Here is a 26,524-nt window from a genome sequence, read left to right as displayed (position 1 = left end):
TTAGCCATAGTTTACATCAGAACATCCATCCACAGTACACTGTTATAATGACATGACTAAGCAATTTGACTGTCTTATCCATACACAATGACACAAGGACTGGTCTTCTGATGGCACTAACATGTTTTTTGGCACAGATATTTCTGAGAGAGGAACTGAGGATTCTGAGCAAGAGACTGGCTTTTGCAGGCAAGCCATAGTATTTTGCTATTTGTACAAATTGTTTTGAAAAATGCACATATTGTTTTGCAAATAACGAGGATTCTCGAGAAATACACCAAAGTGACTGAGAAAAACAGTAAAGCATACATGTTGAACATGATTATGGAATAATCTCCTCACCTCCCTGTCTGACACACTGAGTCAATGGATCCTCATCCTCACCCAAATGGCGAGCGTTCCTCCTGCAAAGACGAACAGTACAGAAAAAAAGCAGATTTTACTTACAACTGAGTGTGTAAAGTTGGTCCTGAGGATGGCACTAAGAGAAAAGTCAAACTAAAAACTGAGAAATCACTTGGCAGAACCAATTTGCTGAAGAAATCAGAACCAGAAAGGTCAGGATGTCACCAAAAACACCATCAGTTTCATGGCAAGTTGTAATTCTTTGCTATGGAACAAAGCCTTAAGCGAGTGAAACGAATGCTTAAAATGTAATCAGAAGGATCAGAGTTGGGGTGTAATGTCAGCCACATTTCAGACTATGTGGTTTAAATCTGATTTGAGAAAATTGATTTCACATTTGTTCCTCTAGTGAAAACAAAAATCAACTTGTGCAAAATTTTGTCATTACATTAGTGGATAAAGAGGTGAAATGTCGTCACCTGCGGACTGTGGGCATGTAGGGGCTACAAGCATGTCCATCCCATGTGCAGTAGGGATCTCTGGCCAGGCAGCACTCAGCGCAGGCCTGACCGTACAGTTCACACTGGTACAGGGCCAGCTGGGACACACCCTCCCTGGAGCCCACAAACAACCACTGCTGGAGGAAGAGGCGTAGGGTAGAAGACGAGATGGAGCAGAAAGTAATGGTTGGAAGGGAGGTAGAGTCGAGGACGGGGACGGCAAAGAGAGGAAAAAAAGGGGCATTAAGTTTTGCAAAAAAACAGACTGTGAGTCACACAGTAACAATGTTTGTGTGTGGGATACAGAAATGTGGTGATTCTTGCTTTTTATAATCTTGATGTGCATGTCTGGCTGTGTGAACGAGCTGTGTGTTTTTTTCTCCTTCATGAATCCCAGACTATTTTAATAATGCAAGGTGCACTGTGTGTGTGTGTGCATGTGTGTGTGTGTGTGTGTGTGTGTGTGCGCGTGTGTGTGTGTGTGTGGCATCTCGTCATTATTCCACCGACGGGGTAACCATAGCAACTGGTGATGAAGTCGTCCTTGGAGACGCTAGGTGGGGAGATGAGTGATAAGTGTGATAGTGTGTGAGTGTGTGTGTGTGTGTGTGTGTGTGTGTGTGTGTGTGTGTGTGTGTCTGTGCAGCGGATGTGAGGGAGTTTTGGAAGTTTTGAAAGTGAGTTTGCATGTCTCTGATCTGTTACCTTCTTCTTTGAGAGTGTCATGGCTGTCACCGGTGACTTGTGCTATGAGGAGAGAAGAGACAACGGAGAAACACTGAGTTCATAATGAGACAAACAGAGAAGATAGATAGATGGATGGATGGATGGATGGATGGATAGATGGATAGATGGATACTGGACATTTGATCGGCTTTCACTCAGCAGTATGATGATATATGTGCAGGATTTTTGCCTTTTCGTGTTAAAATTACATATTTACAGCCCCTCCTGTGATATATTTACAGTCCCTTCTGGTGGTGGCTTTTCAATTAAACCACAAGTCAGAACAAAAACCCACATCTCTTAGACTTGAGGGCAGCAGAAAGTGTTTATATTTTTGAAGGACAACTCAAGATCTACCATTAAAGCCTTGCTTTTTGTTGAATTGATAGATATTTTAAAATATTACTATATGTAGAATTGGTTTTATTTATTAATGTCTCTATAAAAATTGTTGTTAATTGTCAGTTTTTTTAAAATTATTTTCTTATTCAGTTGTTATGAATTTTGACTTCTATTTTGTCCTTTATCTACCTATATTTAAAAAAAAATACTACTCATAGTTTTATTTTATTTTATTGAGTTTTATTTTATTTTAATTTGTTTTATTTCATCTGGTACTTCTCCACTGCATGTGTAATTTATGATAGCAGCTTTTCCTCAGTTCCTTAAACCCTGTGTTTTTATGATGTACTTCATGATTCCTACTATCATAACATGCGTTTTTTAAGCAGGAGTGGCACTCCTCATCTCGTTTTATCCTGAATGCAACAACAACAAAAGGTTTTCTTCTTCCTACTTCAATTCATGCGCCTATATGTTGGCTGTATCTGATTGGACGATACTGGATTTTAAACCGGACTAATATGGCAGCTCGCTTTTACCGCGAAAACTGTTCAGCGAAATGTGTTTCTGAAAACATTTGAGGCAAGAAATAAAATGCTGAATCTATCTTCATGACAGAAAAACAAGAGTTCGTTTAAAAGTTTCATGAGGTGTCGGATCAGGTTTCATGAGACCTAAACTTTATGCAAATGTGGAGTGTTTAACATGACCCTGTGTCTCTTGAGCGCAATGTGATGCTACAGCAGAAACAGCAAACTGCCTACAGCCACACAAAACTGTCTAAACCAGATCAGCCTGGGTCAACACAGTTCTTTTTGTATTTTGAATTTGCGCCTCAAGTGGAATTCATTTTGGACTGACGTGAATATGATCAGCTGTGGTCAACAATGTTTTATTTACACTCTGACACTAACTTTGCGTACAGCACTTCATTTATAAAAATATACACAGTTCCCAGGAGAACAATGGTACTACAGTAATATAAACACAATAAACAGCATGATTAGGACTTTCATCACGCTGGATTAAACTGTGTTTTTTGTGCATTTCACATAGCATCTGCCGCGTCTGGCAAAAATCACACAACCTCCAGCTTTTTGCTCACAGTTTCCACAGTGTCAGTGATTCATGCTGCAGTGTTTAAGTCAATGGGTTCCATTCATTTCCATGTGGTCTGAACAGATATGGAATTCATCACATTACGTCTGCATTCATTCTTCTCGTGCAGGATGATATGAAAAGCCTGTGTAGGATTAAGTTTGCACGATTGGATCTAGTTTGGAGAGTTCACTGTTGAATTTTTAAAACTGCAAAAATCCATGGAAGAAATGCATTAAAAAAATCAGGAAAACAACAAGCTGATTTGCAGTTTCTTGTACCTGAAAGACCTGCAGCTGCTCCAGAGTGACCTCCTGACTCTGACCGTGTTCTCTGGGCAGATGGATGGCTTTGAGAACGAGTCCCGAGTCTGAAATAGCACACATTATTTTTCTAAGTTTGATCAAATTCACCACACACATTCAAAGAAGGTCCACACGGCACACAATTTACCTGTGCCGATGAACAGGACGTCATATGTGCCATCCACAGCCTCCACCCTGTCCACCAACAGTTTGCTAAACTTGTAGTGAACTCCCACTCTGACCAGGAGGGGGCGCTCTCCCAGCGGCAGCACATTCTCCTGAATTAAAAATGAGTGTTTGCTCAGCCAGTCCTGTTGTTAATCATTTATACGTCCTGTCGGCTAATTTAATTTCTTAATCTCACTTAGGATTTTGGCAAAAAAAAATGGAGAAAAAAATACTCGACAGCTAATTAAATTAAATTGCTGTAATTTTGTGCAGTGAAATATGAGCTGAACCTGCAGAAGTGGGTGAGTCCTGCTGAAGAAAATGACGTCATCGGGATATTCTCTGGTCGAGCTGTAGCTTCCATATGTGCTGCTGGGACACTGAGAGGGAAACAGAGATACAGAAAGGGATAACGTGGTGAAATTTAACATGCAGATTTGGTAGATTTCCCCATTTCACTGACTTTTGTGTTATTTTGGGGGGGGTTACGTGATTTATTTGCATTTGTATGACTGCAACCTCATTTTTTATGGGGTATTTACTGATTCAGAACATAAAAACTTTGCCTTAAGGCGAAAATTTGTAATAATAACTTACAGTTCCTGGCCGTGGATATGGCACCTTCCCTGTGAACTCTGCCCATTTATACTGAGGTCCCTCTTTGTGCAGGAAGTTCCCTTTGAAAGCTCGAACAACATCCTCCATTCGATAAACGCACACGGCTGAACCGTTCAGGATATCACTGAGGATCAACAGAAAACAAGGAGAGCTTTGTCAGATCAATCTTTCCAACCATTATTCTTCCACTGTGCAAAACATAAGCTGAGCACACCTACATTGACCTTAATGAGTGGCAGTGGTCTTTGAGCAGTAAATTAAATAAGAAAATGTCATGTATGAAGAGCTGTGACTCATTGTGGCTTTTCAGCTTGAATGCATCAATTCACTGAATGATCTCCAACCCCAAGTTGGATGAATGAATGTGCTTTTTCCAGTCACAGCTTTTGGGTTTTTATATGAACTTATTCTGACATTTAGTCAGTTCAAGTTATTCTTTGCGTCACTTCTTCCACCCACCAAAGGTCTCCTGCCGGTCACACCCACCTCACCTGCCCAGCTCCACAACCAACCCTTTTCCAAACCCCTTTCCTGATTAGTCCAGCAGTTTAGACACTCATTTGCCAGTTTTCCAGCAACTTTTTGGTTCCCTGGTTTGTTTTACTGCGTGTCTCTACCTTGGATTCTGCTTCAGCCTGAAGGGGTGTACTACAAAACGACATGAATGGGCTCGTGGGATATGTTGAGCCTAAAGCTGGAATCTTCATTGTCATGAAGGTGGCTCTTTTTAACCTGGCTAGATCACCATGGCAACAGATGCTGTCGAGCTAAGCTGCACCAGAGGGAGTTCGGCTTAGACTCTTTTACTAGACTCTCAGCTTAGAGAACACGTTTTATCTGCAAACCTGCTGATCTGTACATTAGTGATGCCACTGAATGAAGTTGAGCAGGCAAACTGTATGCATCGTGTTGCCATAGGAACTTACATGCATTCAGCTGGTGGTGTAAAAAATGCGTAAATATCAATATTTAGACTGCTGAAACTGCAGCTAATAAAGCTAGAAATTAGGAAACAGATCAGTCTGATGGTATTTATCATAGAGAATATTAAATAAATAACAGCCCTGCGACAGACTGGCGACCTGTCCAGGGTGTCCCCTGCCTTCACCCGAGTCAGCTGGGATAGAGTCCAGCACCCCCCACGACCCTAATTAAGCGGTGTATAGAGAATGGATGGATGAAAATAAATAACATTAATTTCACTCTGATTTGGTCAAAACTACAGTGATTTCCATGTATTCCTCATTATGGTACAGTTTAAGACCTAAATGCACTTCTGGAATATCATGTTTAAATGTATGAAGGTTAAAACCGTTAGAGGTAAGCAGCTGCATTAAGACTGCACTGAGTGGTAAAATTCTACCAAAGTTCCTTGCTTAAATCTTTTGCATTAACAGCGCCTTTTTAGCAGAATAAATTTGTTTATATTCTTCATAGCTTTCCATTAGAAAACCTGCTTCTCTTGACTGAAGTTTTTGTGGAAGTAAATGATGCACAAAATGCCTCCTTTATTGTAAATTTGCACAGAGTCTGATGAAGAAAACCTGGTGGTTAAAGTTAAAAATCACTGTCAGGATACCAGTTTTCTGTGTTTGGGGTTTTGGGTTTTCTCAAGCCAGCTAACGCAAAGAAAGCTTAGCCATCTTAAGCTTGCTTCACAGTAAACCCCTCAGCTTTAATTCTGTATTTTGCAACCTGCCTCCAGTATCGTGCATTTGAGTCTTCTCTGAACAGAATTGCGAAACAGTTCCCACCACAACATCCCATCCCATCCACTGCAGTTAACATAATGAGTTGTGGAGGACGTTTAGCACAGCATGTCTAATTTAAAGATTGCAGCAATTTGTGCAACCAGATAGCTGAGTGGTTTGGGAACATACATGCCACATGGGCACAAATGCCTTAAATCACTGAGTCCTCAGTTTGATTCCTGGTTTTCTCCTGCTCTGTTTTCCCACATTTCCTGTCACTGCTTAGCAGGGGTGAAAAAAAACAAAAAATAACCTTAAAAAAACAAGAAGGCCCATGTTATTATGAGTTTGGGTGGTTTCCTCCAGTTTATATGGGTGACGCATATGTTTAGGTGGATGTTCTTGTTCAGGGAGGGAGGCTGTGAAAGGTCAGAGGCCCCAGAGGGGAAGTCAGATGAGAGGTTGACGTCAAATCATTTAGAACATTAAAACAAACATAACATGTAATGACTACACCACCATTATCACATATTGAAAATGTCATTATTTCAAATTTAAAAGGACAGAAGCAGGTTTTTTTTTTTATGAGGCCTTGAAGTGTCATGATAAAGAGTTCACCACTGATAGGCTGGAAGCATGGCAATCACATATACAGGAGAACATATGGAACTCTGAATGGGAGGCAGCATGTATAAGAGCCCAGAAACAAACTATTAATACCAGATTGAAGTTATTACAACATAAGTGATTAATGAGAACCTATATCGCACCAGTGAAATTGAACCGTTGGTCCCCCGACGTTCCTGATACCTGCATCAAGTGCTCAGAAGGAAAAGGAATTCTGATTCACTGTGTTTGGGAATGTCCAAAAATACAAAGGTTTTGGGAAACAGTTCTTCAAACAATTTCACAAGTAGTTAAATTGAAAGCGCCTCTCCAAGCCAAAATGTATACTTTAGGTATATATCCAGAAAACTTCTATGTTAATTTCTCATTAAGAGAAAGTTTATGACCAGAAGTCACAGGACCAGATGCCCCTCTTACATGTGAGGAAGACTGGATCACACATCACCAGTACTGGCCACTCGCTACTGTCTTTCTGTCCATTTCAAAATTGATTTTGAGATTTTATTGTTAGTTTTTAAGGTTTTAAATGGGCTGGCATCTCCTCATTAAGCAGAACTCAATGGACTGCTGAGGTTGACCAACCAGATGTTCTTAGATGTTACAAGACAAAAAGAGTGGCTTTGCAGCAGCTGCACCTAATGTGAGGAACAGTTTGACTTTTTTATGTAAAAACTGTAAAGATGTTAGAAACTTTTAAGTTACTGCTGTAGATGGTATTCCATCCAAGTAACTTGACCCTCTGACTTCTTGTTTTTACTTTACATTTTTTTCTCTATTTCACTGTGTTTTATTCAGATTTGTCTTTATAGGCTTTCTGTTTATGTCCTATAGGTTGCTATTTATATTTATACAGCACTTTGGTCTAATTTATGTTGTTTTAAATGTGCTTTACAAATAAAATTCACTTGGATATCTGAACATATCTGCAGAAGACTGCAAAGATGGATCAGATATTAGAAAGACTCTTTCCAGGTCTATTGCAGGACATGGATAGATGTAGATGAGAATTATAGCCAAATGCAAGACACCAAGCTGTATTTCTATATCTGTATCAAACCTAATGAAGCATTTATAGTAAATAAGAAAACGTGGTCAATGTGACAACAAGGCTCACAGTGGAAGTAACTCAAAAATGAATAAATACTAAGTTCTCCACAATATCAACGTGCCAAAAATCTAATCTAATCTGCTGTTGCATGAGATAAACAGACGCTTACATTAAGAAAGTCTAAATTTGAATGGAAAACAACATAATGAAAGCAGAAAGCAGATGACAGATCTGCGGTTTACACGCTCAACTTCATCTGCAGACAAAAACCTGCGTGTGTGTGCAGTCATGACTGTACCGTGGAGACAAGTTTCCATTCAGAAGGAATGACCTTTTTTGCACTCTGCAGTTCTGTGGTTGAGGACCCCACCCTGGGTGATGCTTTGGATTTCTGTCCGTTCCCCACTGAGATTCCAGACACTTTCCAAAAACCCAAAGAAACAGACCAACTCCCTGCTCTGCCGAGCCAAATGCTGTCATACTTGTGCTGCTACTGTAGAGCTCTGGCGTCGAGCTCAGACACTGTGTTATTCTCAGAACATGTGGTGCTTTTAGTCACTTGGAGAAAATGAGAAAAGGCAGGCATTTTTAGTTGGCTTCTTGCTCGCTCATTTTTTTTCTCTCTGGATTTTTCCTCACTTTTTCCTCTCACTTTTTGCAGACGGTGGCTATTTTTCTGTGTGTATATTGTATTTATTCACCTGATATCTGGGTCACTGTTCATGAGAGTCTGCCCCTTTAAAAATCAGCATTTCAATGTCTATCTGTCTTTAATGATCTGATTTGCTTCACATAATTCATGTTTGCCTGCTGTATGAGGCAGAAAAAGATTGCTCTCTATAATAACTGTGTCCTACTTGCATGCGAGCAAGTTAAGTATTAATGCATTCTGTTGCTCTTCTTTGCCCTCTATAATATAAGTCAATTGTAATTTTTGCACTATGTCTTCCTGCAAGTTAATTTCAGTGTTTGTTTGTGTGTGAAAAAACATAATACGTCAAGTCATGACCAATGTGTCACACACAGGCGGTGTCACACTGATGATGATGATGATATGATGATGAAGCCTCACATGAGCTCCATGTTGTCAGTATGAATGATGATGTTTCATTCATGAGTCGCAGTGACAGAAGTTGCTGCAGGGTGTGTGTAAATCTCAGTGTGTGACATCAACATCTGTGTGCAACACATTACAGTGTGACATGAAGCATCCACGTCCTGTCACAGACGCTCAACTGACTGACTCCTGTCATGTATAAACATAATAAAACATGACACAGAAGCTGAGCCGCTCAGATACAATCAGACACTAAGTTACTGAGTGGTAGTTAGTTTTCTATATTATGATATGATAACATATGATTATTATATAAAACATAAAAAGATGCTTCTGTATTATGGATAACTTGGAATTGTTGAAAAATACATATATGTTATATTCATTTTATTGTCCACAATTATTTTTACTTAAAGATTTCATTCTTCTGTAATGGATTTTGAAATACGTGGTCAGCGGTGGAAACGCTCACTAACTAAAAGCTCAAAATCATTTTTGCTGTCATCTGTGGTTTAATTTACAACAGTATTTCTAGATATTAACCCACTGAACTCTGAGTACTTGGTTAGGCTGTGGGCTCATTATTTAAGGCAATATAAAGCCCAATGGAAACAGTACAGCTGTGGTTATAAAAGTAGCGACAACTCCAAAATGTCTTTTGTGCAGCAAAACAAAGCTACAATGCCATAAACTACCAAAAAATTCTTTATCATAGACTAATTGAAAAAAGGTCCACACGTGTTCATATTAAAAAATGAGGGCTCGAAACACTACAGTTTCTTAGTGTCTTGTTTCTTAGTGTCTTTGTCTTTTTTGTTTTTCCTACTGTGACTTGCACATTTGCACCGGGGTCTGAGAGAAATGGCATTTCTATCCTGTCTACAGTGGTGGCCAAAACTTTAGACCAAAGTGAAAAACTGAATGTTATTGCATCAAACTATTTCATACAATCTTGACATATTTACTGTGAATTACCCATTCAAATTCACATTTATTTACATCACAATTGATTTTTTTTACACATAACTAAAGAGAAAGAAAATGTTTTCTAAATTCCTGGTCGTCTAAACTTATGACCGTTTTGTTTGTGCTTCAATATGTAAAGAAAATTAGTCCTAAATTGAGCTCAAACCACATTTTTATTTAACAACTACCAATAATGTAGTCATGTCAATATTTTGTAGGGTATCCCTTCTGCTTGATGACTTCTTGCAGCCTGCGAGGCATGGACTACCAGTTTTCTGCAGATGTCTCCAGTAATTTTTTGACCAGGTTGACTGTCAGTCTTCCCACAGCTCTTCTTCATTTTGAATGAGTGGACTTGATAGTGATTAAGGATTTCCCACAGGTTTTCAATGGGTTTCAAGTCTGAAGACTGTGGTTGCCACTCCAAAACTTTAAACTTCATCTTGCTCAGCCACTACTTGGTCTTTTGGCCGAATGCTTCAGGTTGTTATCATGCTGGAAAATGCCTCACTGATGCCCTAATAGCTTCTTCATACTCGGTAACATCGACTTCTCCAAGATGTGAATGTTCTGCTCTGTCTTCATGATGCCTCAACTCAATGTATAAGCCCACCTTGCTTGCTGACATGCACCCCACATCATGATGCTGCCACCTCTACAAGTACAACATGAGAGCATCAGATGGCACAGTGTACATTAGGAGAAAGGCAGGAGAGGCTCTCAATCCAAGAAACTTGCGTGGCACAGTGAAACATAGAGGTGGCAGCATCATGGTAATTCACAGTAAATATGTCAAGATTGCATGGAATAGTTTGATGCAATAACATTCAGTTTTGTACTTTGGTCTAAAGTTTTGGTCACCACTGTATGTCCTGTACATGTGGCAGAGTTGACAATAAAATTGACTTTTATCTGACTATTCTCTGCACTGGCTGCTCACACTGGATTCACAAGAAATGCAGCGGTATCCTTGGGAGGTTAACTACAAATCCCTCCTTCAAGTGCAGCAGATGCTTAGGATCCACACGTCCCATCGATGGTAGACCTATGGTCTCTGTCGCTGCTGACGACCAACAGCTTGCTGTCGTAGACTCCTTCTGCTATCTAGGAGACAACATGTCTGCAGGTGGTGGCTGTGAGGCTGTCACTGTAACTAGAATCAGGGCTGCGTGGGGAAAGTTCCAGGAGCTGCTGCTGATACTTGGTTCCAAGAGTCTATCCTTACGCACACGTGGCAGAGTTTACTGCAGTTGTGTCAGGGGAGCAATGTTTTATGCGTGTGAGTGCTGGCCTTTGAAACAAACAGATCTGGATTAGCTCCTAAGAAATGAGAGGGTTATGCTCCCCTGGATGTGTGCCATAAAACCTACTGATAACATCAACAACCAGGAACTCCGCCTGAGGCTCGGCATTGATGACTTGGTTGTTGCCCTTAGACGGAAACGCCTCAGATGGTTTGGTCATGTCCAGAGGAGCTCATCATGGATTGGCCAGGTCTGCTCCCTGAACGTGGGTGGACGCAGGCCCCGTGGAAAACAAACGCCATGCAACATCACACCCGCGGTTCAGTGGCACAGTGACGTAAAATGGATAGTGAGTGTAGTGTGTGAGTGTGTAAACACAGCCTGCAGTTCAGCCGAAAAGTCCCTAAATTTTCACCACATGATCGATAGTCAAGGTCAAGTCTCAAATGACTTCCAGGCTGCACCTGGGAATGCAGATTTTTATTTATTTATTTATTTATTTATTTATTTATTTATTTTAACAGAATCTGGTGAGATCAAATGGTTTATTTTTGGTTAATTTTTCAATGAAATTTTTAGAACAAAGCAATTTTGAAGACATGTCTTAATTTTATACTTATTTATACTTATTTATTACTTATTATTTCATTATCCAAAGCCCATCTCAGTTGTCAAAAATCCAGTAATTCCTACTGATTTTACTGGCTCTAATAAATGGTTTCATTTTTGCAGTTTTCTTAAACATTTGGAATCTAGAGAGTTAACTATTTAACTTTTTCATTTCACTTTCTATGGAGGCCACAAAAGTCCAGTAGTGCCAACTGTACATGAAGTGTCACTTTGTACACCTAGCAAAAAAAAAAGTGATTTCATTTCAAAATAAACCAAGGACAAAACAGTCATGACCATCCTGACATTTTCAGTAAACAAAGGCACACGGTTTACAAAGCACTATTTTAAGTTTTTCTACTCCCATGACTTCTGCTTTACAGAGGCACATACCTTGAAGTGGTAAACAGGCCGTAGATGAGAGGGTTCTTCTTGTCTTTCCCATGAAGGATGAAGATATCCTCTGGATAGAGAACATCCAGACAACACGAGGAAAGATGGGAGAGATGGGAGATATGACAGAGAGGGGGAAGAAAAACAGAAGTCAAATATTAGTCTACCACTGTAAAAATTACAACAGTGTTTCAGTTACTGGAGAGGTTTGATTTTAGTGTTATACTGTTTAGTGTAAACTGTACATGCAGTAGTGAAAAAGTTTACACACCCGTACAAAGACCATGTATCACATTTTCAGTTTTGAGGTTTCAGTGACTCCTATAACTCGTAATGTTTTGTGATGGAGTCTTTGAAACAAAAATCTATCATGCATTTTAGTTATATTGTAAATTGAATATAGGTCTTTAGGAAATATGACAAAATCTGATGTAGACAGTCTTAGTGCCATGGCCTCTTAACTTTTTGTGAGATCTGAAGATGGTAATTGTTGACTTAAGTTAGAAAGTCACTTGGAGCCATTTCAAAGCAGCTTCAGATCCCAAAATCATCCGTGCAAGCAATTTTTTATACATGTAAAGTTCACGGTACAGTTGTGTCACTGCCACCATCAGGGAGAAAACACTAACTATCACCTGCTGCTGAGAGACAACTGGTCATGGTGGTCAAAAGTCAACCAAGAATCACCAAAAAGCAGGTCTGCAATGAATGATAAGCTGCTGGAACACAGTTGTCAGTGTCCACAGTGTTTTACATCAACATGAGTTAAGAGGCTTCATGAAGAAGGAAGTTCTTCCTCTGAATGGAGAGTCTTAAAGCTCCACTAAGGTTTGCTGCTGACCACCTGGACAAAGAAAAAGCCTTCTGGAGGGAAGTTCTGTGGTCTGATGGAACAAAAATTGAGAAGAAATGTGTTTGGAGAAGAGAAGGTATCAAGCATGGCGGTGGCAGTATTAAGTTCCACGGCTGTTTTGACATTGCTTTCCTGTATGTATATTTTTGACTGAGTATTTTGTAAGATTTCCCACAAGACCAATAATAAATCTATTAAGAACCAAAATGCATGATCGTTTTTTGTGGCAAAGATGCATGTGCTTTTTTCATTCCATCACAGAAAATTAAGAGTTATAAGAGTCATCGAACACTTCGGACTGTTGATGTAAACTTTTGTTTAGGACTGCATGTGAGCAATGTTCATGAGAGTGCATTTGCCAGTGTGTTTGTGCTCAGTACTTTATATTCATTATGTCCATGGCTGTGTGTATCTGAGTGCGTGTATCTATCAGTCTGACTGTGTGACTAATAGTGTCGGGCGTGCTGGCAGGATGGCTGACTGGCTGACTGGCTGCTTGCAATGAATCTGTAGCCATTAATAACCAGCCGCAGTGGGAGAGCTGAGCATTGAGTCCGCCGCAGGAGAACAACACCTGCTGTCACACAAGCTAACACCACGCCTCAGTCCTCACTCTTCATTTCAAACACAGCGGATCGCAGCATTTTCTCACTCAGGCGTTGTTCCAACTGTGATCCCTCATGTAGCGCAATCAGGTGGAGTGTAGATTTTTGCTCTTTTCATCTGTCTGTCTTGATAACTCAGTCACCACCAACAGAAATCTGACTACACTCTGGTGAAATTATGTCTTTTGTAAATGTTACTCTAGTGTTTGAACTTTGAATTTGAACAAGATAACCATGGATTGTGGGTCAGAATTAATCACAGTGGAAAAAATGTATTTACTGTGAAACAGTATGCCACACAAATGTTTATTTGAAGGGATCCTGCAGAGTTTCTGTGACTTTGATGAGCATATAACTATTTTGATTTAATTATGCAACTCCTCAGCTTCAGTGTGGGTTCAACATAACAAAATAGGTTACAACAAATTTTGATAATGAAACAATATAATTGATATTCAGAGAAAAAATTATAGTTTCTGTCCATGGTTAATTGCTGTTATTTTTGAAACCCCAAATTGCAATTGAGACGAATGAAGTCGCAGATCGATGAAACTATTACTGAAGAGATCGTCAGTGGTACAATCACAATAAATGACAAGTCAGGAGACCAAAAACCAAAAAAGAAGACAACAGTCTTCCTAAAAACAAACAAAAGTAAGACCTTAGGCCAATCGAAACTGAAAAAAGTCTCCTTCTAAATAAACAGTTCATTTACTTTCTCTGCTCTTTCTTCACATTTCTTGTCTTTCTTCACTGCCACAATCAAAGAAGCATAAGAGTAAAAATGCCTCAGAAAATATTGTTTAATAAAGTGTTCAAGAAATTTATGAACTCAAATTCAGCTGACAATTTGACACACATACGATAACTAAGTTGGTTAACAAGAAAGTCCGACAGGATATTGTGAAAGTGTGAAATTCTTGATTAAAAGTAGCCTAAAAATCCAGTCATTCCTATTAAATTTCACTGCTATAGCATTCACATTCACCAGATCTCAATCCAGTTGAAGAACTATGTGAGATTATGGTGTTGGACAGCATTTTTTACTACAATCATAAAAACAGTAAATATATTTTTTGGAAGAATGATGTCCATCTCTACATTAGAGTTCAGAAGCTTGAGGAATCAATACCAAGAAGCACTGAAGCTTTTCTGGCAGCTCAACACCAAACTAAGACACTTTATAAATGTTTTTCCTTTAATTTGTCACCTGTCTCTGTAATCACACTAGGAAAAATGTGATATATTTTAGTTTTTTGTTTTTTTCTAAGGGCCAATACTGATATCTATTCTTGTCATTCATGAAAAACTGCTAAGTGATATTTAGAACAGACATACATGTTGTATACGCTTTTTGTTGGGACTCTGTGAGATGGATGTGCCAGTCAGTTAAAGCAAATTGTTCAAATTATTATGACTTTAGAAAGACGTTGCAGTACTCCAGGTAACATTAGCTGCAGAAGATTTATGGAAATCTCTCAATGATAGTCTAAGCCTAGCACCATCAACAAAAAAGGCTTCACTGACATGAATAAGTGAATTATTGTGGTGTTTTCTTTAGCAACTTTACCAACATCTAGTACCCAATCTTCAAAATTCAACTCTGGTAATTCACTGGAGCTGCTCCACTCTGCAGATGTGCTCATCTGTTTCTCTGTGTAAACAATCACTTTCAGTGATTGGCTGTTATTTATGACCCGTGACCAATAGGGAGCGAGAGAACCTTCTCCATCAGAGCAAAAGTAGTGCATTTAAGTTATTTGGCAGCTATCTGTAAATAAAAATACCAATACAGACAATTGAAAAAATACCAAATATCAACATCGACAATCAGCATGGCTGATAATTGATTAATCCCTTAATCACACTATAAAATTTTAAACATTTTTTGACATGTCAGATGCCACTGGTTCATCTCTGGCAAACGGGAATGATTTTTAGAGCTGTTCTACTGTGTATAAAAAACGATTTTTTAAAACATAATGTTTATGACAGTTGTGAATATTTCCAGTGTTGCTCATGGTTGTATAATTCAGTCATCTGCTGTCACAGCTCCGTCTAGACCTCGGTTTTCCCAGTTTATTTAAATCACCACAAATGAAAAGTTTTCTGTTTTGCACTTTTGTCTTGAATAAGAGCCGGAAATGTTTTATCATTCCGTCGAGAACGCAGCCCTTTGTTTTTCTGTGCGGCGTGCTGTGAAAATCTATAAATACTTGACTTGACTCTGCTTCTTGGGTAAGTTTGGCTTTAAAAGTTTCAGAAACTCTACAAAAACGAAGAGGTTGATGTTGAGACACAAAGAGTTTGCAGCAATAAAAGGTTAGAAATGAGGGTTTAAGAAATCTCCTGTCTTTCTCTAGCTGAGATGTTGTGGTGATGGATACGGTGAAGTGTATCGCTGTTCACACATTCCTGTCGTTCCTGCTGCTTCAGGCGGCCTATGTGGAACTGCAGGAACGCTAATCTCATCTCATCACGACTACACACACTCACACTTGCCACACACATTGCAAAAACATGCATGTACCCACACACTCATACATATAGACACTCATATAACCAGCAGGACCCTCACAGCAGAGCATAGAGGACAATGGGTAGTCCACAGCCTGCAGTGTACACATTGCTCACTCCTTCAATCCCACAATATATCACTCCTTCATTGTCAAATTCTCTTCATTGCTTCTTTTCTGCTCCTTATGCTTTGAAGAATAAAAAAAAATTACAAGTTTTCTTTTTGTCCTCCACTGCTCCTTTACATATCCTTTTTCCTACTTCTTTCCGATCATTTCCAGCTTGTTTTCAACTCCTCTCACTTATCAAAACCATTATCATCTCTTTATTTTCTTTTTGTGTGTGTGTCTCAGACTTGTCAAAAAGCTTTTTTTTTAATGTCATTTGTTCTTATTTCTCTGGATGATGTATATGCTGTACATTCCACGCTTTTATCTAAAGTGTTTTTAAAGAAAAGGATGAGCCCTAGTCAGAAGAAAGCCATCAGAAGATTTATATCTAAACCTGCAGAGTTTTTTGGCCATGTAGGCAGCCTGGGTGGAACCTATTTCTCATGACAGACACGTTCTGTTTTCACTTGGTGGGAACTATATTGTGATCATATAGGACAAAGAATGAATACAACCCATTTGTAAGGGCACAAAGAATGGGTGTTGGACCTCTGCTTATCCAGAGGTGGACAGACCATATTTGGCCACGTAAATGGCCAAATGTTGAGGATGTTTGTCTGCATTACACATGTTTGAGCTGTGGAATGGTAAATAAACCCTTATGTGCACAGGTGAGGATCAAAGAAAAAGGCAAGCAAGCTGCAGACGGTTCAGCCAGACATTTGTGGAATGCGTTACAGTAGAAAAACATGTGCATTTGATTCAAATGAAGAGTCACGTAAGGTTGAAAAGCAGAAGTGTTTTCAGCTACATTAGCATGTTAACTTGTTGTAAACGCTAATGAGTAGCAGGTATAATGTCTAGCATGCTAACGTGCTAATAAACACTAAAACATCAAGTGCGGTGGCTTAGTTTTGCAGGTATTTAGTCAAAAACCAAACTACTTGAGAGGTACAAACTTTAAGGCAGCAATTCAAACAAGTAAATGTGTAAAAAAGGTGAGAACACTGTGCTGACAGAGGAAACCTGCCATAATTACTGGGGTCCTGGGGCATGTTCTTCCAAGGAAAATTTCGAAAGATGTTCGTTTTACATGTTTATTTGTAGATAGTATATTTGCAGCTGCTGGAAACTAACAGCTGTTGTGGGATAAATAGTTGTACACGATCAAAAGCAGAATGCTTACAAAAATCCAAACAGTATGTGATTTACGTTCTCCCTTCAAAGTAGTCTCCTTGTGCAGCAATACAGTGCCCCTATCTTTTGTAATGCTCCCTTGAAATCCTGGACAGGAGACAAGGGCTGGCAAGGGACAAAGACATCTAAATTTCCTGTGTTTAACAGTGTTATGTTTTAAAGACGAAAAGGAGGCCACATAGCATGTCAAAGTAAAGTAAGCATGTCAATTTAATATTGAAGAAGTACTGCGTAAACTTAATGCAAACTTTGGTTAATCCCTGTAGGGGGAAAACTCTGTCCCTGCCTCCTGCTTGAAAGCCTTTCTTTCTTCTCAGCATCTAACTCTGTATTCAGCTCCACATGAAAACACAGTAAAAGTTTGGAAGACGCAGCCAGACAAACATTTTTCTTTTCACATACTTTGAAGAAGACGTCTCGGATATTTACAGCCCAGCTTGGCACAAAATTCACTCCTATCGCTCCGGATGACAAGTTTAAAAACCCAATCTGATTTAGCACCGTTCCACCTCACTTCTGCACCTTTCATCTCTTTGATTTATTAAACTGTAGTGACTTTAATGTCATTAATCTTTAACAGGGTGGGGAGGGTGGGATCAAAAAACAGTCACGCACATTAATCACAAATGTGGAGTTTGTGAAATAGGAAGTCAACCTGTTTCTGTCTGCAAAATAGTCCGAGCAGGAGGGTCCATTGTTTGATCACTGAGGAAGGAGGGAGCATTTTGAATTATGTTGCAGCCACAGGAAACTTCTTCTTATCTTCTCAATCACATCTCCTTTCGCTCAGACTGCTGGCCACCATCTTGCACTAACATTAATCCCTCTCTCTGAGATACTTTTCTTTCTTTCTTTTTCTTTCTTTCTTTCTTTCTTTCTTTCTTTCTTTCTTTCTTTCTTTCTTTCTTTCTTTCTTTCTTTCTTTCTTTCTGTCTCTTTATCTTTTCATTAGGTGCTCATCCCTTTCTGCTCTAATCCACCTGGACTTCCCAAGATCCCTCCGGGTGTCTCTTCTTCTTCTCTTTGTTACTCACTTTCGCTGTTTTCAGTTCGTCCCTCCTGCTATCTCCCTCTTTTTCGTTTCCTCTGTCTCCCCGTCCATCTGTCTGTCTGGCCTATTTTCTCTGGAGGACGGTTCTTGAGTCTTCCTCTCTAAACAAAACAAGGCTGTTTCCCCCCTGAGGGTAGATAGTCTTGTCTCGCCCGCAGACCTGCAGCGTTAGCCCCTATCTTCCTCCTCCTCCTCTTCCTCCATTTAATTGTCTGGCTGGAGCCCCCCTTGAGGCAAACACCACTATTCTCCACTCCAGCATCCACCTCCTTCCTCCTCTTCCTCCTCCTCCCTGTCACCTTTCTGCCCACTCTCCTTGTGTTTTTCGCCCTTTTACAGTAATTTGCCAATAATAGCCCTGCCTCCATCTTGTCTGGTCCTTTTAACCCCCTTGGCTACTGGCCCTATTCCCTTTGGTGCTCCATATTTTTCTCTGTGACACATTTTACTCCCCCTCCAGCCACAGTGGTTAACCTCTTGATGTCTCACTCAGTTTCACCATTTACATTCAGATTGAGAGGCCAGCTCCTCCAAGGACATTTTCACCAGTGGATTTCACACATTAAATGCACATTTAATGCACACATTTTTGTGCATTAAATGTGCATTTCTGACCAAATTGTACTTCAGCGATCCAATAATTTACACAACAAAGACTATAGCTTTGCAACATTTATAACCAACTTCCTCCCCCGAGAAATCCCTTCCTCCTCCACCTTTCTGTGTGTCCTCCATCCTCCCCCATTAACCCCATTTCCTGACTTCCCTCCCTCACAATCTCTCTTCAATAAGCCTTCACACCCTTTTAAATTCACTTCACCTCACTCATCCCCTCCTCTCACATCCTTAGAGGGGAAAAAAGTCTTTTGTCTTGACTATAGTGTTCCTAGTTCCTGAATATACTCTCTACTTTCGTTTTAACATTTATTCTTCTTCTAATGTAAATGTGATGCTCTTTTGTGTCATTTTCAGGCCGTTAAAGCTCAAAGGGGGAAGATGTGTGCAAGTGGATAGAAAATATGTCTGTTTCTGTGTTAAACAGCCTTTAAATGCCTTTTGTTTCAATTTCCTTCTTTTGGCCACAACTCATCTCATCCTCATCCTCTTCCTCAATTTTTTATTTTCCCAACCTTGAAGCCAAACTTTGTTCTAATCCTCTTCTTAAGAAGCTATTCCTTTCTCCTTCACCTTCAGTTTCACAGCATTATAGCAGCAACACTTCCATAACAGCTTTTACCCTCCTCCTTCTTATCTCCTTCCCTCTGCCTCTATTTTCTCCTCCATCCCCTCCTTCTCCTGTCTGGTCAACACCTCCTGCTACAACCTCTGGCCTCTTCCTTCTTCGCCCTACTTCATCTTTCCACCCTCCTCGCATCTTCTGGCCGGCATCCCTCCTCCGTCTATGTTTCTCTTGATAAACTGGGCTTCCATTCAAGTATTTTTCACACAAGCAGTGATGGATTAGCGAGACTCAATGGCAGAGTCAAAACATGATGAATTTTCTCTAGTATCACAAAACGTGTTTTCATACCCACTTTGAACAAAGTGTGTTTGTTGATGATGTAATTAAGCAGTAAATAGTGGAAAATGCTTTTGTCAGATTACTCTGATAGGGCTGGGAGTCCTGGTGGTTTGGCAATATGTCTGACTGCTCTTTTCTCAGCGAATACATGCAGCGAAACTTCATTTTCTTTAGTTTGACCTTTCTGGTTTATCTTATTCAAGCATCCAATAAAGGCAGCATCAAAGATTATATGACTGACCCAATGAAGGTTCAGTTTTGGAGTTACAAAAGTTCAAAAACTAAATTTGGATGAAAAATTTCACCTGTAAAAAACATCACTGTTCCAGGAATGTCACACCTGCTGTTTCTGGTATTTAGCTCCCATCCGTCATGGACGTAGGGTCAACAGTTGGACATCAGTGCACCACTTTTGGTGTTTTCGTTGACTAATTCAGCCTTTACATGTATTTTGTCATAGGAAATAACTAAATGTCTTCCATTTAGAATAAAATACATTATTTTCATTAGTGTCAGGCACCTTCAAAGCTGAAAATGAGGTCAATTTAAGAAAGATACCTGTACTAGCACAGGGAAAACGGTTCTCTCTTAGCAAATAGTGGCAGACTGGGATTAATTTTTGACATGTATATTTTTGTTTGTCAAGGGTTAGAAAGGTTTAAATGCCAAGAGGGTTTTCACATTTAAGGAAACTGACTTGATGTTTTAGCGCAAGGGTGTCAAATATATGGCCCCTGGGCCAAAATCAGCCCTCCAGATGGTCCAATCCAATCCACGGGATGACTTTGCAAAGTCTAAAAAAGATGCCAAGTTTCAGGAATAAATTAAGCAGTGAGTGCAAAATGCTGCTTCAGACACTTTTGCACCCTGAAGAATATAGTTCTATGAAAATGAATCTTTACTGTGGAAATATCTAAAGACATTGAACATTGTGCAATATGACATCAGCCAGCAGCAGCAGAATTTGGATTGGTGGAACTCTGTTGTTGATGCACTGCAACACCTTTTATGTATTTTCTCATCTAAGATCAAATTGGTCTACATGTGGCCCCTGAACTAAAATAAGTTTGACACCCCGTTTTAGTGCATAACAGTAAATACTACCATACAGTGGTGGCTGGTGGTGAAATTTGTTGGGTGGGCTAACAAAGGCATAATACCGATTAAATGGTTAACACAGCTGCAAAAGCAACATCACCTATGATACACACAGTTACATCAATTACAGGTACACTATACTTTTTTAGTGCTCTACATCAACACTCTCTCTCATTCACTCACTCTCTCTCTCACACACACACACACACACACACACACACACACACACACACACACACACACACACACACACACACCACCAAAACGTGTTCCAACTGCAACGACTGCCCACAGATAGCCTGCTGCAACTGTCTTATTACAACTGTTTGGCGACATGTAGTGCAAAACACGCCTTCAGCACAACAGATGACCTCAGCAAAAACAAGGTGTCACAGTCCTTTAACAGGTCAATGTGGGCCTACCTTATTTGAAAAGAAGCTCACATCGATGGCCGATGTGATCCCAGTCTCTTAACTTCCAGCTTTTCCTCCAAAGACATTGAAGAAAATGGACATCAAAGCAAATAATACACCTCGTTCGTGCTAACACTCGCCATAGCTTAACCTTTTCTCGCTGCGTCAAAGGCCTGTGGGCTGACCGAAGTTAGCCCAAATGATCAGTAAATCACGGGGGCGGGACATGACACCTGTCAATCACTTACAAGAACGAAATGAATGAAAGCGGACTGTATCTGCTGGGGCTGTAAAAAATAAGCCCATTTAGAGATATTCTATGTTTTTCTTTTGACTGATTGGTGCTGTTGCTACCTTTTTTTTTCACCTAAACTTAAAACAATCTGTTGTAAGTTATTTAAAAAATAATTGTCTCATCTTTTTTGTGTTTGCTTGGGAGGGCTTAGCCCTGTTAGCCCATTTATACCAGCCGTCCCTGCTACCATATAGATTAAAGAAAGTGTTACCAGTCAGTAGGCAGAAAGTTTTGCAAGACAAATAACAAGCAGAGTTACATGTCAAACTGGAGTGCAATAAAGGAATTATGACTCACATAAAGTAATAGAAATGCTTCCAGTGTGCAGGAATGTACAAATGAATCACCTGAGTTTGTGCAAGGTTAAATACTATGTAATGTAAACAATTTAAACTGTGCAAAAGTGTTACTTTAAAGTTATATGCTAGTATAATGTAATGTAATGTAACCCTCATTGTTCCAGTACTTTGGTATCATCCACAAACTGTGACGTTCTATCTTTCCTGTTTTGTGGAATATGTATGGGCGCTGTGTTACGTCTAGAACACTGAATCTTACACGCACACAGGCAAAAATAGATGACGCAAACAGCTGAAAATACCTCATTGTCGCTGGTGTCAGGATGCTGAGTTGGGCCACAGAGGGTTTTCTGTCTCCGTCTCTGAAACCTCATAGCATGACTCTCCTCCACAACAACTACAACCACAACAACAGCTGTAAACAGCAGAGAATCCCTCCCTGTGAGACGGGCTCCAAAACTTTTCACCAGAGAGTGATCTGACGAGTTCCAACTTCCACTCGACCACGTGGCTTTGGAAAAATTTTGGCTCACTGAGGCTTTTTCACTCCAGTGGCAATAATAACAAGAATCAAAAACATTAACAGCAAGACTCATGTATGTGAAAAAAGCTTCTACAGCTCCAGACACAAACACAACTGAAAAAGAAACTCAGAGGCAATCCTGTGTTGTGAGTCAGTCGGCGTGGTGGTCAAAAACAAGATGCTTTTTTCAACACAAAGCCAACAGGAAGGGTGTTCAAAAATGTCATAAAATATGTGTCGCCAACTATAAAAATATGCTAAAATATACAAAGGTAAACAAACTGTTCACAACAAAGCTTTAAACAACATTGTGGCATTAAATAACACTGTTGAGAACTGCTGTGTAAAGAAACACATACAAGCTGTGCCTGATCTGATGCCCCTATTGCCAGGGAAATGACTTCTTTGACAAACTTACATTTAAGGTTTGCTGAAATTCAAATGACTTGTTTTAATGGATCCAATAAATCCTCCTTAAATTAGTCAGGCTATAATGCTACGATAGTCAAGGTGGTCAATTTATTAAAATCACTAGGATTCACTGTCAGTTGTGCCTTCTAATGTCCTGTTTGGGTCCCATCCATCTGCCCCAACCACCTCCTTGTACTGATTTAGTCACTCTTTATTTACGTCTCCTTTCTTCCTCATTTCCTTCTGTCAAATTATTACAGTCACTACAGTAGGTATCGAACCGATTGGCCCATATTCTGCAATTCCCCCAATTACCTGTATAATTATTTTTTATTAACAAATAAATGTTGTACTTTGGCTCTGATGAAGCCAGCTATCTGTAGTCACTCTGTAGTGTCAGCAATGTCCCACCCACAGCTCTATCTGTTTGGCTGTTACATGCCACAATAGCTGTCAATTAACACTAAAAGCTACTGTCTACAGACAGGGACCGATGAGCTTGGAGTATTATCTGCAACACTGTAACATCTTCCTGAAGTCAGATTAACTTTAACAGTCTGCTCTAACTTAAAGACACCTATATTCAGCAGAAATACAACCTACAAAAACTGAACAAGAACCGTATGCTATCGCCACAAATTAGGAATTTTGCTACTTTCACAGTGGCTAAGGGTAACTGCTTGAGGCTAAATTACGAGGCAGTCATAGATTACACTGAAATGATGTCTAGAAAACAATAAAAACTAGTGCTTTAAGATCTCTGAATTGGTGGGCAATAAAACTACTAGAACAGTGAAAGATTAAGAAAAGAAGAGACACAAACTGCTTAATCTCAATTAATTAATCTCACATTAAATAGAGGAGAATATCTCAGTGTCACGGGACACTTTGGACGTCATCATTCCTACTTCTACGGTCCATATTCAGCTGTAGTAATCCTTATTTATAACGTCACCTCTGCTATCACATGCTGTTAATATATAACATTTATTGTACGTTGGTGCAAAAGAACGGTTATCTGTCTTTCTTGATTGCTAACAACCGGCATCAGTCTCAGTCCTGAAAACCAAAACAAACCACAACAATAAAATACATCTACACTAGTGTTCAAAAGTTTGGGGTCACCCAGACAATTTTATGTTTTCCATGAAAACTCACACATTTATTCATGTGCTAACATAATTGCACAAGGGTAGACTTTCAACATGATTAGCTAACATAGTGTAGCATTAGAACCAGGTGTAAACTAACCATGATGTCATCCGTTGGTTTCAACGCCGAGAAAATGAAGCCCGGATTTTGCTACTTCCTGGTCGCCGTTTTGGATTTTTTGGAGTCAGTGACGTAAAAAGCGTCATCAAACAGACTGGACCGGAGAGCAACTAGGGGCAGGATTGGCTGAGGACTCTCTTATCCCGCCCACATTTTACCGCAGAGGCTTCTGTTGCTGTCTATCAAGTATAGCCACGCCCCCTTGCTCCGCCAACTTTAACGGTTTATTTAAAATTCTGTATTGATTTATTTTAAGATCGGCCACCTGATCTCTCATGTTGACCATGAAAACTAACGGGAAAAAAATCCTGAGCTGTAGAAAATCAGTCTATCAAATTTTATTTTTTCCAAAAATGAATTGGGGTCTATGGAGCAAAAGCTTTTTGGAGCCAACCCTAGCGGACGGCGTGATATTGCAAGTTTTTGACACTTCTGGGTGGGCTTCAATTCTGGAGCCAGATGCTACGTCCACTATATATACAGTCTATGATTAGAACGCAGGAGTGATGGCTGCTGCTGGAAATGGGTCTCTATACCCTTATGTAAATATTTTATTAAAAATCCGTTGTTTCCACCTAGAATAGTCATTTACCACATTAACAAAGTCTAGGCTGTCTTTCTGATTCATTTAATGTTATCTTCATTGAAAAAAGCTGCCTTTCTTTCAAAAATATGGACATTTCTAAGTAATACCAAACTTTTGAACAGTAGTGCATGCATTTTTGGGGAACTTGCTGAATGTTTTTTTCTTGGTATTACAGTCTCATTATATAGCAAAATACCTGAAATTGTGTTAGCATCTATTAATTCCTTCATTTATTATTTATAGCTGCTTATTCTGTTTCTGTTCCATCATATTAGATTCCTGCATCACTGTCTGGATTTCACATGGTTTACATTGACTGTTATAGATAAGACGGTTCTTGTAAAAGTGGTGCCAAAAACATTGCCTTTCATTGGCATCTGCTGTATTATTTGTGCAGCGTTAGATGGATCTGTCTAACATGATATCAGATCCTTTGTATCTCTAAAAAAAAAGAGTAACAGTGTCACAGCAGAAAGGAGCTGAACCCAAACACCGCTCCTATCTGCGGCCTTTTTTTCTTTTTCTTTAACAAACACTTTCACAGCTTTGTATCTGGTGTTCTACATGAACAGTGCTGATTGATTTCTTCTCCTGCAACTCAACAACTGCAAAGCATTCTGCAAATTTTAATGAGAACTTTCTCACATGGACACCCACATACAGCCAGGTGGCATTATGCTGCCATGAGGGACCCGCACACTGTCAGGGATTTATGGCATTTGTAGTGTTTCTGTGCGGCGGAGCATGGCGTAAACACATCACTGAAAGCATTCTGAACCTGATGGGTTAATCTACTGTGTACAGACTTTGTGGTTTTGTGTGTGTGTGTTGATGAAGTGCATTCACAAACAAATTTGTATGCATCCTTATCAGATATGTAAAACGTGACCCCTGGCATGCTGGGTAGAAATGTTTATGCTCCTGACAAGTCTGAACTGTTTCGTGTACACAGACAGGCCGAGGCTGGAGTTTGTGTGTGGACAACTGAGAAACTGTGTGTGTCTCTGTGCGCTTTCAAGTATTTCTTATTGTTGTGTGTGTGTCTGTGTAAGCTACAGTAAGGCTGTATGAAAGAGTGCATGACTTACTGTATATGTTCAGGTGCTGTATATGTAATGGGAACTCTGTGAGTCGCTGTGTTTACTTCAGAAGACATTCATTTACAAAAACAGCACAGATAAGAAACCAGTTCTGATTCTGCACTGTCCTTCTGTAGTGTGCTCTGGCTGCATTTTTACTGACTAATACTGACCAGAACAGTTTCATTTTTGTCTGTTTTCATGTTTGGTGTTGGTTCTGCATTTATAATAAAATTTGGCATTGGTGTGCTTTTTGGTGAAATTTAGAACTTTCAATGTCAGATCTTATAATGCATCTATAATACACTGTGCATGGGGACATTTTTTTCTTTAAGGTCTTAGGTGTGCGTTTTTTTTTCCTTTTTAATGTGACACTGCACTACAACCAGCTATAAATCAGATTCATTGTTGATACTTGATATATTTTAGACTGTGACAATCAAAAAAATAATGATTTTCCACTTGGCATAGATTGTATGAAAAATAAAATATTTTTTGTTTTATTTGAGTTTATTCTGAATGTCTATATATATATATATATATATATATATATATATATATATATATATATATATATATATATATATATACACACACACACAGTGGGTATGGAATAAATTTGCAAAAATTTCTACATTTCTGTTTTTTTCTGTCAAGATGGGGTGCTGAGTGTACATTAATGAGAAATAAAATGAACTTTTTTGATTTTGGCAAATGGCTGCAATGACACAGAGAGTGAAAAATTTCAAGGGATCTGAATACTTTCCGTACCCACTGTATATATATATATATATATATACATGCAGGTTATGCTTTTATATCGTCCCTACCAATGTTGAGATCAAACCTACGCCCTTGCGTAAGTGTGAATGTGAGTGTGATTGTGTGTCTGTATATGTAGCCCTGAGACAGACTGGCGACCTGTCCAGGGTGTCCCCTGCCTTCGCCCGAGTCAG

The 26,524-nt window shown here is 39.4% G+C and overlaps 1 protein-coding gene across 3 annotated transcripts in view; it reads right to left on the bottom strand.

The window, feature by feature from the left end:
* The window catches only part of sema3h (sema domain, immunoglobulin domain (Ig), short basic domain, secreted, (semaphorin) 3H), an 89,097-nt gene that overhangs the window by 6,716 nt on the left and 55,857 nt on the right, over positions 1-26,524 (bottom strand). For 2 of the 3 annotated variants that reach the window (XM_051949772.1, XM_022206318.2), the window contains 8 exons: positions 11,738-11,807; positions 4,082-4,226; positions 3,775-3,864; positions 3,465-3,594; positions 3,293-3,381; positions 1,551-1,592; positions 825-982; positions 343-404 (listed from right to left, as the gene is read on the bottom strand). In XM_051949772.1, coding sequence (XP_051805732.1) covers positions 343-404; positions 825-982; positions 1,551-1,592; positions 3,293-3,381; positions 3,465-3,594; positions 3,775-3,864; positions 4,082-4,226; positions 11,738-11,807 — 786 coding nt within the window. The remainder of the gene's footprint in view (positions 1-342; positions 405-824; positions 983-1,550; positions 1,593-3,292; positions 3,382-3,464; positions 3,595-3,774; positions 3,865-4,081; positions 4,227-11,737; positions 11,808-26,524) is intronic. The other variant, XM_022206319.2, reaches the window with a different exon arrangement.

The sequence above is a fragment of the Acanthochromis polyacanthus genome, chromosome 6, assembly GCF_021347895.1.
Source record: "Acanthochromis polyacanthus isolate Apoly-LR-REF ecotype Palm Island chromosome 6, KAUST_Apoly_ChrSc, whole genome shotgun sequence".
In the NCBI taxonomy this organism is placed as follows: Eukaryota; Metazoa; Chordata; class Actinopteri; family Pomacentridae; genus Acanthochromis; species Acanthochromis polyacanthus.
Note: the sequence above shows the minus strand (reverse complement) of the source record. Positions and strands in the feature narration are given on the sequence as shown.